The sequence below is a fragment of the Dipodomys spectabilis genome, unplaced genomic scaffold (assembly GCF_019054845.1).
Source record: "Dipodomys spectabilis isolate Male_0828 unplaced genomic scaffold, ASM1905484v1 ptg000030l, whole genome shotgun sequence".
Taxonomy (NCBI): domain Eukaryota; kingdom Metazoa; phylum Chordata; class Mammalia; order Rodentia; family Heteromyidae; genus Dipodomys; species Dipodomys spectabilis.
This window is the reverse complement of record NW_024870707.1, coordinates 12,483,620-12,497,231: the sequence shown is the minus strand read 5'-3', so window position 1 is coordinate 12,497,231 and position 13,612 is coordinate 12,483,620. Positions and strand designations below refer to the sequence as shown.

The 13,612-nt window shown below is 62.0% G+C and overlaps 1 protein-coding gene across 6 annotated transcripts; it reads right to left on the bottom strand.

Moving 5' to 3' along the window:
* Positions 1–501: 501 nt before the first annotated feature.
* On the bottom strand, positions 502–13,144 carry Aldh3b1 (aldehyde dehydrogenase 3 family member B1). 6 transcript variants are annotated; one of them, XM_042676002.1, is made up of 10 exons: positions 12,869–13,144; positions 9,800–9,962; positions 6,882–6,992; positions 6,653–6,773; positions 6,464–6,549; positions 6,183–6,264; positions 4,935–5,321; positions 4,392–4,558; positions 2,233–2,332; positions 502–779 (listed from the first exon to the last, which is right to left on the bottom strand). In XM_042676002.1, the coding sequence occupies exons 2-10, from the start codon at positions 9,959–9,961 to the stop codon at positions 589–591; spliced, it is 1,407 nt and encodes a 468-aa protein (XP_042531936.1). In that variant the 5' UTR covers position 9,962; positions 12,869–13,144; the 3' UTR covers positions 502–588. The 6 variants fall into 6 exon arrangements, with proteins under 6 accessions (XP_042531936.1, XP_042531937.1, XP_042531940.1 ...); XM_042676004.1 differs by lacking the exon at positions 502–779 and adding an exon at positions 792–925 and having other exon boundaries at positions 6,206–6,264; XM_042676005.1 differs by lacking the exon at positions 502–779 and adding an exon at positions 793–925.
* Positions 13,145–13,612: the final 468 nt, after the last annotated feature.

Genomic DNA, 13,612 nt, shown 5'->3' with positions numbered 1-13,612 from the left:
CGGTGTCTACACTGCCTGAGGGGTCGGGCAGCGTCCTAGCAAAGACCAGCTGAGTCCGGGACTGTTGGGGGTCCGGGACGTGTGGCGCACGGGGAGCCACGAGAGGTCCCCAGGCAGGAGGGGCGTGGGGGAAGTGGGGGGGTGCCAGATCTTGGGGGGGTGTCAGTGCTCAAAGACGGGCTTCGGGGAGAGGGGTGCGAGAGCCCCGATGTTGTTGATCCCAGAGGCTGAGCTGGCCCCAGGGGCAGGAGTGCTTCCCCCCCCCCCCCCCCCCCGCGCTGGGCCATGCTGCTGGCATCCCCTCTGCACCCCAGGAGAGAAGACAGGACATTGTGGCGCGGGTCAGCAGCCCCCTAGTTTTATTTCTAACAGTCTCAGGAAAGACAGGCACGGCAGGTCCCCGAGGATCGGCTGTGGGCCGAGGGCTCCCGCTGCACCCTCCACGGGAAGCGCTGTCTGAGTGAGACCACCGCCCCCAGGCGTCAAGGGGCGGGGCGGGGCAGCGCTGGGCTGGGCAGGCATCCTTGTGCTCTGACCCCCTGACCCCCAGGCCCCCGGAGCATCCCCGGCCTAGGGAGGGCGTGGGGCTCAGAGCAGCGTGCAGCTGCAGCGGCGCTCCTCCATGGCCAGCAGCAGCAGCCGCAGCTTGCCGGGCGTGTAGGGCGGGTAGCGGATATCGTTGACCTTCTCCAGGCCGGGGCTGCGCAGCAGGCAGGCGCGCTGGTGGGAGAAGGTATCGAAGGAGAACTTGCCGTGGTACCTGCCCATCCCGCTGTGGCCTGCGCAGACACAGAACGGGGTCAGCGACCAAGAGGATGTCAGGCGAGACCTGAGCGCTGAGCCTCAGTTTCTCCATTTGTCCAGTAGACCAGTCATAAGGCATTGTGGGACGAAGGCTGAGCGCTCAGTAGCTGATAACACCAGGCTGGGGATGGATAGACACACAGAGGTCCAGGTCATGGATTCTGGAACTGTCCTGAACAGTCCTTTGGACAGGTGTCCTGTGCTTGACCCCCTAGGGTGGGGTTCAGGCTGGGGGTGTGGGGACAGGGGAAGGGACAAGTGTCAGCCAGTGTTCAAACACAGCACTGTGCTGCCGTCATGAGCTCTGGGTGTTGGGGGAGGGAAGCAAGCCAGGGAAGTCGGGGCCCCCAGGCTGCCTGGAGCCAGGGGCAGATGTGAGCTTCCTGGACTGGGGGGGGGGGGCTCAGGGGGGACTCAGTGCCTTGGAGGGGGTGGCATGTGGCTGCGGGGAGCAGATGGAGAAGGCACGAGTGGGTCCCTTGGCGAGAGCAGCACGGACTAGCCCCCACGCCCTGGGAATCGGGCCTGCCACCCCTCCTGCGGCCATGGGACAGGCGGGTCTGACAGTGACCCAGGCAAGAACCAAACTCAGGGAGGCTGGACACCGTACCCCCATCCCAGCCAGGCCAGCAGTGCCCAGCCTCAGCCTCTGCCCACCGTACACTGCCGTGCACCGCTGCCCTCCGGGGACGCCCTGCTGGCATGTAATCTGTTGAGGTTTTTTTTTTCTCTCCTAGACCTGGGGCTTGAACTCAGGGCCTGGGCGCTGTCCCTGAGCCTCTCTGTACTCAAGGCTAGTGCTCTACCACTTGAGCTGAGTGCCACTTCCAGCTTTTTCTGTGTATGTGGTGCTGAGGAATGGAACCCAGGGCTTCATGCCTGCTAGGCCAGCGCTCTACCGCGGAGCCGCCTTCCCAGGCCTGTTGCTGAGTTTGACAGGCTGGTGTGTCACCTGCTGTGGTCCTGTCCTGTCACTGGGGAAAGGGGCTCAAAGAAGGGCAGGGGCTGCGCTGGGGCCAGCAGTGTCCGGGCAGAGGCTTTCCATGCTTTCCCGGCAGCAGAGGTGCCCTGCTGGTGGGCTGCAGGGGCACGGGGGGGGGGGAGGGGCTGGGGGGTACAAGGTCAGCTCACAGCAGGGAGCAGAGGACATGCACTGCGGTGGATGGTCAGGCCAAGGCCATCCCGGCGCTGTTAGGAGAAGGGCAAGGGGCGCAGCAGACCGTGGGCCACACTTGTGCTCCTAAAATACCTACAGAACTGGGTCTGCAGGTAAGTGCAGACAGGTCTGGAAGGTTCTGTGTGATGGGAGCAGGGCTAGGATGGGGGGCCGGGGTAGGACCAGCTCCCAGCCTGTCCCTGTGCTGAGATCAGACTGGCATTCTCCGTGCAGTGGAGGGGTGCCAAGGAGCCCAGGGCCGGGGCACCTACCCACACCTCCGAACGGCAGACTGGCCAGGGTCATGTGCATGAAGCCGTCGTTCCCGCAGAAGCCCCCGCTGCTGGTCCTCGCCAGCACCTGCCTCACCACCTGGGAGAGAGCGGAGGGGGCGGGGTTGGACAGGGAGGGCGTGGGAGCAGGAGTCCGATGGCTCACAAGCAGGGGCTCGGCCCTCACGCATCCCCGTTGAGGCCCTTGCCCTTCTGTCTGCGGGGCTGCTGAAGGGACGAAGGAGCAGACTGTGCGCCCTGAGCAGCCCTCGCCGAGACTCCGATCTGCTTTGCCTGGTGACCGAGATGAGGCGGCAGAAGCTGGTTTGGTGGCAGGCAGAGGGGCTCCCACCAGGAGTTCAGCTATCTTTTTTTTTTTTTTTGGGTCGGTCATGGGGCTTGAACTCTGGGCCTGGGCGCTGTCCCCAAGCTCTTCAGCTCAAGGGGAGCGCGCTACCATTTGAGCCACAGAGCCACTTTCGGCTTTCTGGTGGTTAACTGGAGATGAGTCTCCTGGACTGGGCGCCGGTGGCTCATGCCTGTAATCCTAGCTACTCAGGAGTCTGAGATCTGAGGATCACGGTTCAAAGCCAGCCTGGGCAGAAAAGTCCGTGAGACTCTTATCTCCAATAAACCACTAAAAAACGGGAAGTGGCCCTGTGGCTCAAGCGGTAGAGTGCTCACCTTGAGCTGAAGAGCGCAAGGAGTTCAAGCCCAACAACCAACAACAACAACAAAAGAGTCTCCTGGATTTTCCTTGCCCAGGCTGGCTTTGAACCGAGATCCTCAGATCTCAGCCTCCTGAGTAGCTGGATCACCAGCGACTGGCTCAGCTATCATTTGGTTGCCTAGCAACCAGCATGGACACCAGCCATACTGGAGGCTGGGCAGAGAGAGCACCAAAGCTGTGCCAAGCAGGATGGACAAGATGCACTCTGTGTCCCAGGACCAGGGAGAGTCCCCTTGGCCACTGCCGGGAAACTGCACAGGATTTCTAGAGGCAGAAGATTCTAGTAAATGGCTCCATGGAGGGAGGGCTGGTCCTAGACTTGTGGGGAAGGTCGGAGCAGAGCCTCAAGCTCCTGGTTTAACCAGAGAGGATGTGGTCACAGGCCCCGCGGCCTGGGACACAGCACGTGGCCCATAGATCATAGTTCCAATCAATAAATGATTCTCACTGGGCCCAGGCAGCTCATGCCTGTAATCCTAGCTATTCAGGAGGCTGAGATGTGAGGACCGCGGTTAAAAGTCAGCCCGCCCCCCCAGGAAATTCTGTGAAACTCTTATCTCCAATTAACCATTGAAAAAACCAGAGTAGAATAATGGCTCAAGTGGTAGAGTGCTAGCCTTGAGCAAAAAAGTTAAAAGACAGCACCCAGGCCTTCAGTTCAGGCCCTAGTATTAGTACAACAAAAATATTGAGGCCTGAAGGTATGATTCAAATCATGGACATCCTGCCTAGCAAAAGTGCAAGTCCCTGAGTTCAAATCCCAGTAGTAGTAAAATAAAGATAAAAATAAACCATTAGCCAAGCACTAGTAGCTCACACCTGTAATCCCAGCTATTCAGGAATCTGAGATCTGAAGATCAAAGTTCAAAGCCAGCCCAGGTGGGAAAGTCCATGAGATTCTTATCTCCTAACTACCAAAAAGCCGAAGTGGGGCTGTGGCTCCAAGCGGTAGAGTACTAGCCTTGAGCAAAAATGTTCAGTGACAGTGCCCAGGTCCTGAGTTCAAGTTCTAGGACCAGCATGAAATAAGTCACTGCTCAGACAGAATCTTCGGAGGGCAGGGGGCCTGGTGGAGACTGCTGGTGATTCTCAGTGTGTCCTCTATGGACACCACGGCTCACCTCGACTCCCAGGCCAACCCTTGGGCCTGAGTGGGAACCAGGACCCAGCGCTTTATTCTGGGATCTGCTAGCTCTGCTGTGTGACTTGAGAGCCAGGCTCCAGGAGGGGACACTGGCCGCCAGGCTCAGATGAGTGAGCAAGAGTGGAAGAACGTGGAGAAGACCCCGGGGAGCTGTCCATCAGGTGGGAGGGAGGGCAGGGACCTGCCATCCTGGGAGTGACCAGAGGGCCCTGTGTCCTCTGCTGCCACCCTCAGGCGGCACGCTGACAGTGCACGAGCCCCGCCCGCCCCGCCCCGCAGGCGCACCTGGCTGCTGTTGGAGAAGGCATACAGGGCCAGAGGCTTCTCCCGCTGGTTGATGAAGTCGATGGCCTCGTCCAGGCTCCTCACGGTCACCAGGGGCAGGATGGGCCCGAAGATTTCCTCCTGCATCACGGGCTCCGTCTCCTGCACGTCCACCAGCACCGTGGGCGCTGTGGACACAGGGGCGGCTCAGCCTCCAGGCTGTGGGCGCTGTGCCCCGGGGCAGGGCGTCCGTGCCAGGGAGGAGCAGCCTGACCCCCCTGACCCCAGGCTGCCGGCATGGGAGGGGCTGGGGTCCCGGCCTCAGGGGGCAGCACGAGGTGGCTCAGGGTTTTGAGCCACAGTCTGGGCGCCTGGAGCTGGGGTCGGAGCCCAGCGGGCCGGAGCTGTGGGGTTTGGATGGGAGGAGTCGTGGCTCAGAAGCACAGGGTCTGGGGCGCGGGTGTTCTGGACTGGGGCGCGGCACCGAGGCCCACACTGGGGTCAGCCGGGGCCCTTGCGTGAAGGGGCCCCGTGGGAGGCGCCTGGCCGGGAGCCGGGCCTCACCGATGTAGCGATCGCTCTCGTCGCTCTGGCCTCCGATGGCCACGCGGCCACAGCGCAGCAGCCCCTGCAGCCGCAGGAAGTGTTTCTGGTTGATGATGCGGCCCAGGTTGGGGGAGCTCTTGGGGTCGTCGCCATAGAAACGGGTGATGGCGCTCTGCAGGGCGGGCAGCAGCCGCTCCCGCGTCTCGGGGCTGCACAGGACGTAGTCGGGGGCCACGCAGGTCTGGCCGCTGTTGAAGTAGCGGAACCAGGCCACGCGGTTGGCCACGGTCTGGGGGTCGCAGTCGTCGTCCACATAGCAGGGGTTCTTGCCCCCCAGCTCCAGGGTGATGGGCGTCAGGTGCTTGGCGGCTGCGGCCATGACGATCCGCCCTACGCGAGGGCTCCCTGCGGATGTGGAAGGGAACCATGTCCCCTCAGTCACACTGACCTGGTGGTGGCTGCTCTCCCTTGATGGCCAGCCAGAGCTGGGCCTTTTACCACTCTGCCGCCTTCTAGGCAAGACTCCCCGATGAGCCCCACAGGTACGGGGCTCTGGAAGGCAGGGTGAGCTCTGCGCACCCCGCAGTCCCCTTGATCCCCGTGGCGCAGCCCATGGGCCACTCCAGGATTTTTCTTTTTTCTGTCAGTCGTGGGACGTGAACGCTGGGCCTGGGCGCCGTCCTCAGCCTCCAGCTGGGCCTCCTGCTCTCGCCCCTCCCCGTGGGCTGCAGGAGCTGTGCCTGCCCCCTCAGCCGGGGACACCCTCTGAGTTTCCCGCTCCCCAGGTTGGGCAGGCTCAGTTCCCGGCCCCACCGCTGTTCCTCCCCGCCAGGGAAAGGGTCTGGTGAGACACGCAGGGCCCCTAGAAGTGCTGACTCCCGACTCCTGGGTTTTCCACTCAGTTCCAGAAACATCATCCTGGACTTCATTGGAAGCCAGGTGGCGTCAGGGAGCTCCGTACACTCCGTACAGGCTGTGAGGTGAAGGCTGGTGACCTCTGGAGCCGGGCCTGCAAGGGGCGGGGTCACGCGGGCCTGGCACTGCGGGAGCTGAGCAGGAGCCCGTGGTTGGGGGGTGAGCGGGGTCCTGAGGGATCCTGGCACCCCGGGCTTCTCACAGCTGGAGGGGGAGGCAGAGCTGACCCCAGGGCGGCCGACGGCTTGCCCGGGCTGGGTTTTCCTGGACTGGCCACTTGCCTTGTCCCTCCTAGACTCCCAGAGCTGCCCCCCCCCCCCAGCATGCCTCCCTGGGAGGCCCCGGCCTCACCTGTGAAGAAGATGTAGTCAAACCTGTGCTCCAGCAGCTGCTCCGTCTCCGAGGGGCCCCCGAGCACCACGGCAAAGCAGCTCTGCGGGGGTGGGGGGGGGCACGGCCGAGGCTGCCTCCCATCCCAGCTCTCCAGTCCCTCCATCCGGGGCCCAGGCTGTGTGCGGGGGGGGGGGGGGGAGGGGGGAGGCGCCCCTCTCGAGCCCACTCCCCCCCCAGCCCATCCAGCTTGAGGGGGGAAACTGAGGCCATGGACTTGGGCTCCTGCCTGTCCTGCTCACCGGGTCCAGGTAGCGGGGCAGCTCCTCAGCTAGAACCTTCTCCGTGCTCCTGCTGAGCTCCGAGGGCTTCAGCACCACACAGTTCCCTGCGGGGAGTGTGGGGAGCGCGCTGGGCCGGGGCGGCCAATGGCTGGTCCTCCTCCCCCACCTATGGGTGAGCTATGGGAATGGAATGGGTGGGGTGCTCACCGGCCGCGAGGGCCCCCACCAGGGGCACCAGCGTGAGGTTCACGGGGTAGTTCCACGGGGCCACAATGAGCACCAGCCCGAAGGGCTCCTTCCGGATGAAGGCGGAGTCCAGCTGTGTGGCCTGGAATGGGGAGCCTGGGTGAGTGGCTTGGAGGTCTGGGGGGGCCATAAGGTGGGAGCAAGCAGCTCCCCCCAACCCTCCTGTCCACCCCCGGGCACGGACGCTCACCAGGTTCCTGGACACATGCTCATCTTTCATCCAGGCCTGCAAGTTTCTGAGGGCCAAGTCCACCTCGCCCTGGCTGATGACAATCTCAGACACCAGGGACTCAAAGGCTGACTGCAGGGAGGGACAGGGGGTCACGCTGGCCCAGCCCCATCCCTGCAGGGCCTGCACCTCCCATGCACGCATGCGTGCATGCACTCCCACTGCAGAGGTGTTCTTTTTTTTTTTTTGGTCGGCTGTGGGGCTTGAACTCTGGGCCTGGGCACTATCCCTCAGCTCTTCAGCTCAAAGCGAACGCTCTACCACTTGAGCCACAGCGCCACTTCCGGTTTTCTGGTGGTTTATTGGAGATAGGAGTCTCACGGTCTCTCCTGCCCGGGCTGGCTTTGAACCGCGATCCTCAGATCTCAGCCTCCTGAGTAGCTAGGATTACAGGTGTGAGCCACCAGCGCCCGGCTTGCAGAGGTGTTCTTGCATGCATGCGTGCATTCACTCCTACTGCAGAGGTGTTCCTGCATGCATGCATGCATTCAGTCCCACTGCAGAGGTTCTTGCATGCATGCATGCATGCACTCCCACTGCAGAGGTTCTTGCATGCATGCATGCACGCACTCCCACTGCAGAGGTGTTCTTGCGCCTGCACTATAGCAGGAGCTTGCCGGGCAGGCCCACAGCCACTCTCGCCACAGCCTCAGCTTAGCTATTTTTGAGACCTTACTTTTTGCCAGGGCAGGCCTGGATCAAGGCTGCCATTCTCCCTTCTCGCGTGGGAGGCTGAGGGGCCGCTGTGTGGCGCCCCAGCACCAGCTATTGGTAGACACTGGGACTCACAAATTCTTTTTTTTTTTGCCCTGACTTTGAATCTCACTTCTCCTGATCTCTGCCTCCTGGGTAGCTGGTATTACAGGCATGAGCCACCGTGCCCAGCGAGGCCATGGCTGGTTCTATGAGAAAAGTGGAAGAGGGCAGGGGTAGACAGAGAATGAGAACACAGGTCACAGGTGTGCACCAGTGCACCTGCACGTACACTTTTGGTCTGTGGGCAAGGTATTGGTGCAAGTCTCTGGGATAGGACGGCGTCGTTCATTCATAGACATGGTCCCACTCTGAGGCCCAGGCTGGCCTCAAACGTGTGATCTTCCTGCCTCCACATCCTGAGTGCTAGGATTACAAGAGCACCATCACACCTGGCCACATGATCTGACAATTGAGCTGTGACCTGAGGAAGGGGCAGGAAGGAGCCCGGGACATCTGGAACATGTCTGGAATATTCTGGGCAAAGATCCTGGCAGACATCAAAGCTCAATGGCTGGCGATGGCTTGCTCTGCACCATCAGGGGCGTGGCCTGGGCAGTGGAGGCCTGCAGGCAGAGCAGCAACAGGACCTGACTCGGGTTCCTCACAAGGCACGGTGTCCTGCTGTGTGCACGCCCGTCCGCAGGGGACACAAGACACAGACTTTCCTGGACAAATGATGGCAGTTCCCAGGGGCCCCTGTCAGGTGCCCAGGGCAAGAGTGCGAAGGAGACAGAGTCGATGGGGACCTGGCATCGATCTCTGCCAGCCATGTGCTCTGCCTCTACTCCAGGAGAGAACTAGGCGGCCAGAGGCCAAGGCCGGGAACACCAGCCCCAATGTCTCCCTGCCTGAGTCACAACCACCTTGATCCAAGTGCTCCTGGGTTAGAGTAGAGATTAAAGGCCCAAGGGGAGCCGGGAGGGTTCAAAGGTCAAGGCCAGCGCTGAGTCTGGGGGTGGAGGGGCTGTGAGCTTGGAGACCCACAGACATCCCGCCAGCCAGTGCCCCCTGGTGGCTGGGCCTGGCCCAACATGCTCTACAGCCCCCTCTGTGCCCGGAAGTGCTGGCCTGCCCAACCCTGGGCAACTTCGCAGGGGTCAGCAGAGGCCTGGGCCTAGCAGAGATGTGCTTTGGGGAGGACGGGGCACTTTAAGTCAGCCCTTCCCGGCTGGGCTTGTACTGTCTGAGCCGACTGGGGGCGGCTGGGCGATGGCTGCAGGAAGGGGATTAAGCAAGGGTTCAGGAGTGCCGGGAGGATGGGGACCGCAGGTTGGCCAAGATCAGAGTGAGGCACAGATTGAATTTTCTGGGCCACTGCTCCCTTTGTAAGGATGGGAAGGCAGAAGTGAAATATGAGCTGAGAAGGGAAACAGGGACTCCGGGGAGGCTGGCCTGGGCTGGGGACAGGTGGAGGGGACAGTGCCCACAGGGCTCCCAGGAGCACAGGGGCTGAAGGAGGGGATGTTTTACTCAGAGAAGAGGAGCCACCAGGACAACCTGTTGGATGGCTGTCCTGGAACAGAGCAGCCTTGCTGGTGATGGACTCGGGGTCTGGCCTACAGGGAACTGTGTGCTGTTTGTCTTTTTTGGGGGGAGGAGTGGGGCTCGCATGGCTGTTGCTGGAACTGGGACTGATCTCCAGGCTGATGCCCACTGTCCCCAGGGGGAGCCCAAGTCCTCCAGGGCCAACTAGAGCCTGCCTGGTGTGGCCCACCTCCCTGGGCCTCAGCTTCTAGATCTGTTTTCCACAGCCACACTGGGCTCCTCAAACACATATGTATGAAGTTCCTTCTGCCACAGGGCCTTTGCACATGCTATGCCCTGTAGGTCTTTCCTTCTCCCCCTTCCTGTTCCTAACATCCCTTTCTCAAACTCTTCCTGACCCCCAGCTTCCCCTCACTTCACACTGGAAGTGTTTCCATGACCTAGGTACCAGCCAGTATTCTGTGTATATGCTGCACTGTGGTCCTATCTCCCCCAGATCAGCTCTGTAGAGGCTGGGCTTAGCTTTGCTGGAGTCTAGAGGTTGCGTGATGGCAGAAGGGAATGGGTTGGTGGGGCACGGCTCCCCTCCTGCCTCACCCCTGCTGCCCCCTCCCTATGCCCCTTCCCCGCATCCACACCTTGTGCAGGTCCTGGGCCAGCGCCTGCTGCAGCTGCTGCTTGTGGTCCTGCAGGAAGCGGCCCAGGCCCTGGAGCTGCGCAACCCGGAACTCTGCCGGCCGTGTGTGGCCCGCGCGGAAGGCCTCCCGCAGCCGCCGCAGCGTGTCCTCCAGCGGCTCCATCCTGCCAGACAGGACAGCGTGACTTGGCTGGGCAGGGCGGCCCCGACACCCAACCACACAGGGCCGGGCCCCGCTTCCCCGCCCCCTGCCCTGGGGTGGGGGGCATGGCCAGGCCCAGCCCAAAGCCATAGGTTCAGGGCTGCCGGGACCCAGGTGACCCGGGCGAGGGCAGGAGGCAAAGGAAGACATAGATAGCTGTAGCACCTTTGGAGTGCCCTCTGCAGGGCTCTGGGCTCTGCTCTTAGCAGTGTGAGACTTGCCTCAGTTTCCTCATTTATAACAGGAGAGAAAGTGACACACAGCCCACAGGCCACCAGGACATGCAATAGAGATCAGCCATGCTTAAGGGGGTCACAGATATCACCACCCCCTCAATCATGCTCTGTGTGTGTGTGTGCGCGCGCCTGCACACATACGTACACGCGTACATGTGCTCATGGGCTCAGGCTGAGCACTGTCCTTGAGCTTTTTGGCTCCAGGCTGGTGCTCTGCTCCTGGAGTCACTAGCCTTTGGCTGATCATTAGAGATGAGAGGAGGGTCGTTCTTGCCTGAGCTGGCTTTGAACCACGTCCCTCAGATCTCAGCCTCCTCTGCAGCTGGGATTACAGGCGTGAGGCACAGGTGCTGGCACGCGGCTGGTGCTTTCCCATCCCATGTTGCCGCAGACTCCCGCTGGTCCCGGTAGAGGGGTGCCGCAGCCCTGCCTGCCCCTCATTGGAGGCTTCGCAGAGCCCACAAAAATGTGAAGAGCTCAGGGCAAACGGCAGCTTGTGGACAGGGAGCTCGCCCGGGTGGGGTCTAGAACATTCCAGCAGCTGCTCCTAGCAACGGGGCTGCCCCCTGCCCCCTCCCCCGTGGCTGGCTGTAGACTGAGGCCCTGGGGAGTCTCCAGCAGGGGGGTGGGGGCCGCCTGCGACCTCACAAGAGAACTGGCAAGCCATCCAGGACCCAGAGAACCGGGGTTCCCACGCACGCCAGGCCTCGGGCGGCGCAGGGCCCCAAGCCCGCCTTCGCTGGGTGCAGCCCCATCAGCCTCCCGGGCAGAGGGACAGCAGAGGCTCTTCCTGCAGGGAAGGGACACTCGTGGGCTGCAAACCAGAGCCTGGTGGGCACTGCCCTGTCCACCAAGGGCAAGAGCGTACCCAGTGAGGGCAACTGGGTCCAGTTCCATTCGCAGGAATTTCCTTGCTAGGCGGTCCCACCCCTGTAGACCGCCTCGCCTCATTGGCTGAGGAGGGCTGGCAGGCCCAGGGAGGTCTGTGGGGGTGGGGCAGGGCAGGACCAGCCCCCCCCCCCCCAAGACCATGGGTTTGGAGAGTCCTTGAAAAAACAATAATTAACCAGGCACTGGTGGCTCATGCCTGTAATCCTGGCTACTCTGGAGGCTGAGATCTGAGGACCACAGTTCAAAGCCAGCCCAGGCAGTAAAGTCCGTGAGACTCTCATCTCCAGTGAACCACCAGAAAATTGGAAGAGGCGCTGTGGCTCAAGTGGTAGAGCGCTTGCCTTGAGCTGAAGAGCTGAGGGACAGCGCCCAGGCCCACAACCAATCAAAAAAGAAAGAAAAATAAGAACACAAGGCCTTGAGTTCAAACCCCGGTAATCTCAATCTCTCTCCCTCTCTCCTCCCCTCACACACACACACACACACACAAGCACATCAGACGCTGACTAAGGTACTGTGCTTGCTGTGGTAGCCCTCAGGTGCTGGTGCAGGGTGGCAGAGGGTCTTAAAGCCTAGCGGGGAGGGAGGGGCAGCAGTCAGAGCTGTGCTCCAGGCTCTGAGGGTTCATGGATTGGGGAGCCCTGACCCCCTACCCTGTAGCAGGTGCAACTGATTGCCTCCCCTTGCTCAGACCTAAGTTTGTTGCGTGGTCTGGGGGTCTGGTGGCCTGGGTCCAAATCTCAGCGGCTGCACGTGCTGTGCTGGCCAGAGGTCCCGGGGCAGGTTACGGGCCCCTGTGGCTCTCGCCAGAGGTCCCGGGGCAGGTCACGGGGCCGCTATGGCTCTCTTTTCCCAGCTGTGCAATGGGACAGAGCCTGTGGTCGTCGGTGGGGCGGGTTTGACATGGAACTTGGGGGAGCACATGCGGGTCATGCCCGTGGGACTTGATCCCGTGTGGGCCGTGGCTGACAGAGAAGAGTGGAAGCTTGGTCAAAGCGCCCAGGAGCCACCCCCACCCCCACCCCGGCCCCGGGGAGCAGTCACGGATGCTGGAGGTTGGGGTCCTGGGCTGCCCTCAAAGGCTGGCAGGCCCAGGGCTTTCCATTCCCATCTGACGGCATGTGGGACGAGCCTGGATTCCATGAGGCCGGCCCGAGCTGCAGGCAGCAGCCCCTCCTGTCCCCTCCAGTCCCGGCTCCTCAGGGAGCTTGGCCCATGCACCCCTCAGCCCCTCCCACACACAGGCAGCCTGCCAGCAGTCCCTCCTCCCCCGCCTACAAAGTCCATTGCTCGCGTCCCCACAGCCTGGTCTCCCTGGCAGCACTGGGGACACAGTTGTTGCCTGAATGAGAAGTTGGCCCTCTTGGGGGGCTCACAGGGAGCCCCTTTCTTCCAGGCCCCATCCCAGGATGTCCAGAGCCCCAGAACTGGCAGCTCAGGTCTGACAGACAGAGCACCTGCACCAGACAGACAGACAGACAGAACAGCTGTGCCTGCCAGACAGATGTCAGGCAGAGCACTTGAGCCTGATAGACAGAACACATGGGCCTGTCAGACACACAGACAGAGCTCCCGGACATCCTCTCCCCGACCCCCCCAACTTCTCCTTTCTCCCAGCAAGACCAGGCCAGCACCAGGGTGCCAGGGTGGCCACACCCAGAGTGGCTCACCCAGAGTGGCTCACCCAGATCCCCCCCCTGACAGCTCACCGCGGCCCAGCCTCCCTGGGAGGCCGCTGTACCTGAGGCCCCTGGAAGCCGCTCTCCCTCCTGCGCGTCCTCACTCGGTCCCGGCGCTGCGCTTATGAAATGTCCAACACCAGCCCTGGGGCGGGGCCGCCCTGGCCCCGTGCCTGACCTCGGCTCTGGGCCATTGGCAGCAGAAAGCCACCCCCTCCTTCGGGGCCTCTAGATTGCTTCCGCAGAGGAGAAGCCAGGGCCCAGAGAGGACCCACACTAGTCCAGGGCCACACAGCAGGTATATGAGGGGCTCAGCCCTAGGAGAAGGGAGCCCAGGGCAGTGGGGTGGGGCCTGGTGGCCTTGACTAGCAAGAAAGGCCCTGTTCCCCCCTTCCTCTACCCTAAGCCTCAGTTTCCCTATCTGCACAATGAAGAGAGTCCAAGCTGCATACTAGTGGCTCTGGCCTGTCATCCTAGCCACTCAGGAGGCTAGGATCTAAAGACCATAGTTCAAAGCCGGCCAGGCAGGAAAGTCCGTGAGACTCTTACTTCCAATTAACTACCAAAAAGCTGCAAGTAAAGGCATGGCTCAAGTGGTAGAGGGCCAGCCTTGAGCAAAAAAAGTTCCAGGCCAGCCCCCAGGCCCTGAGAACACGCCCCAGGACTGACACATAAAATAAAACAAAAACAAGAGTCGAGAAATCCCAGCGCAGGACGGCTCCGGTGTGTCCCCATCCACAGACCCACGGGCGCCCCTGCAGCTCCCAGGGACCCGCGGACACCCCTGCAGCTCCCAGGGACCGGCC

What these genes read in the sequence shown, in the direction of transcription:
- Aldh3b1 (XM_042676002.1), bottom strand. Translation starts at nt 9,961, where the DNA reads ATGGAGCCGCTGGAGGACACGCTGCGGCGGCTGCGGGAGGCCTTCCGC. An exon ending in TGCCCCGCTACCTGGACCCG is followed by an intron (nt 6,265 to 6,463) that starts GTGAGCAGGACA and finishes CCACCCCCGCAG; the next exon opens with AGCTGCTTTGCCGTGGTGCT. An exon ending in CGAGAGCGATCGCTACATCG is followed by an intron (nt 4,559 to 4,934) that starts GTGAGGCCCGGC and finishes CTGTGTCCACAG; the next exon opens with CGCCCACGGTGCTGGTGGAC.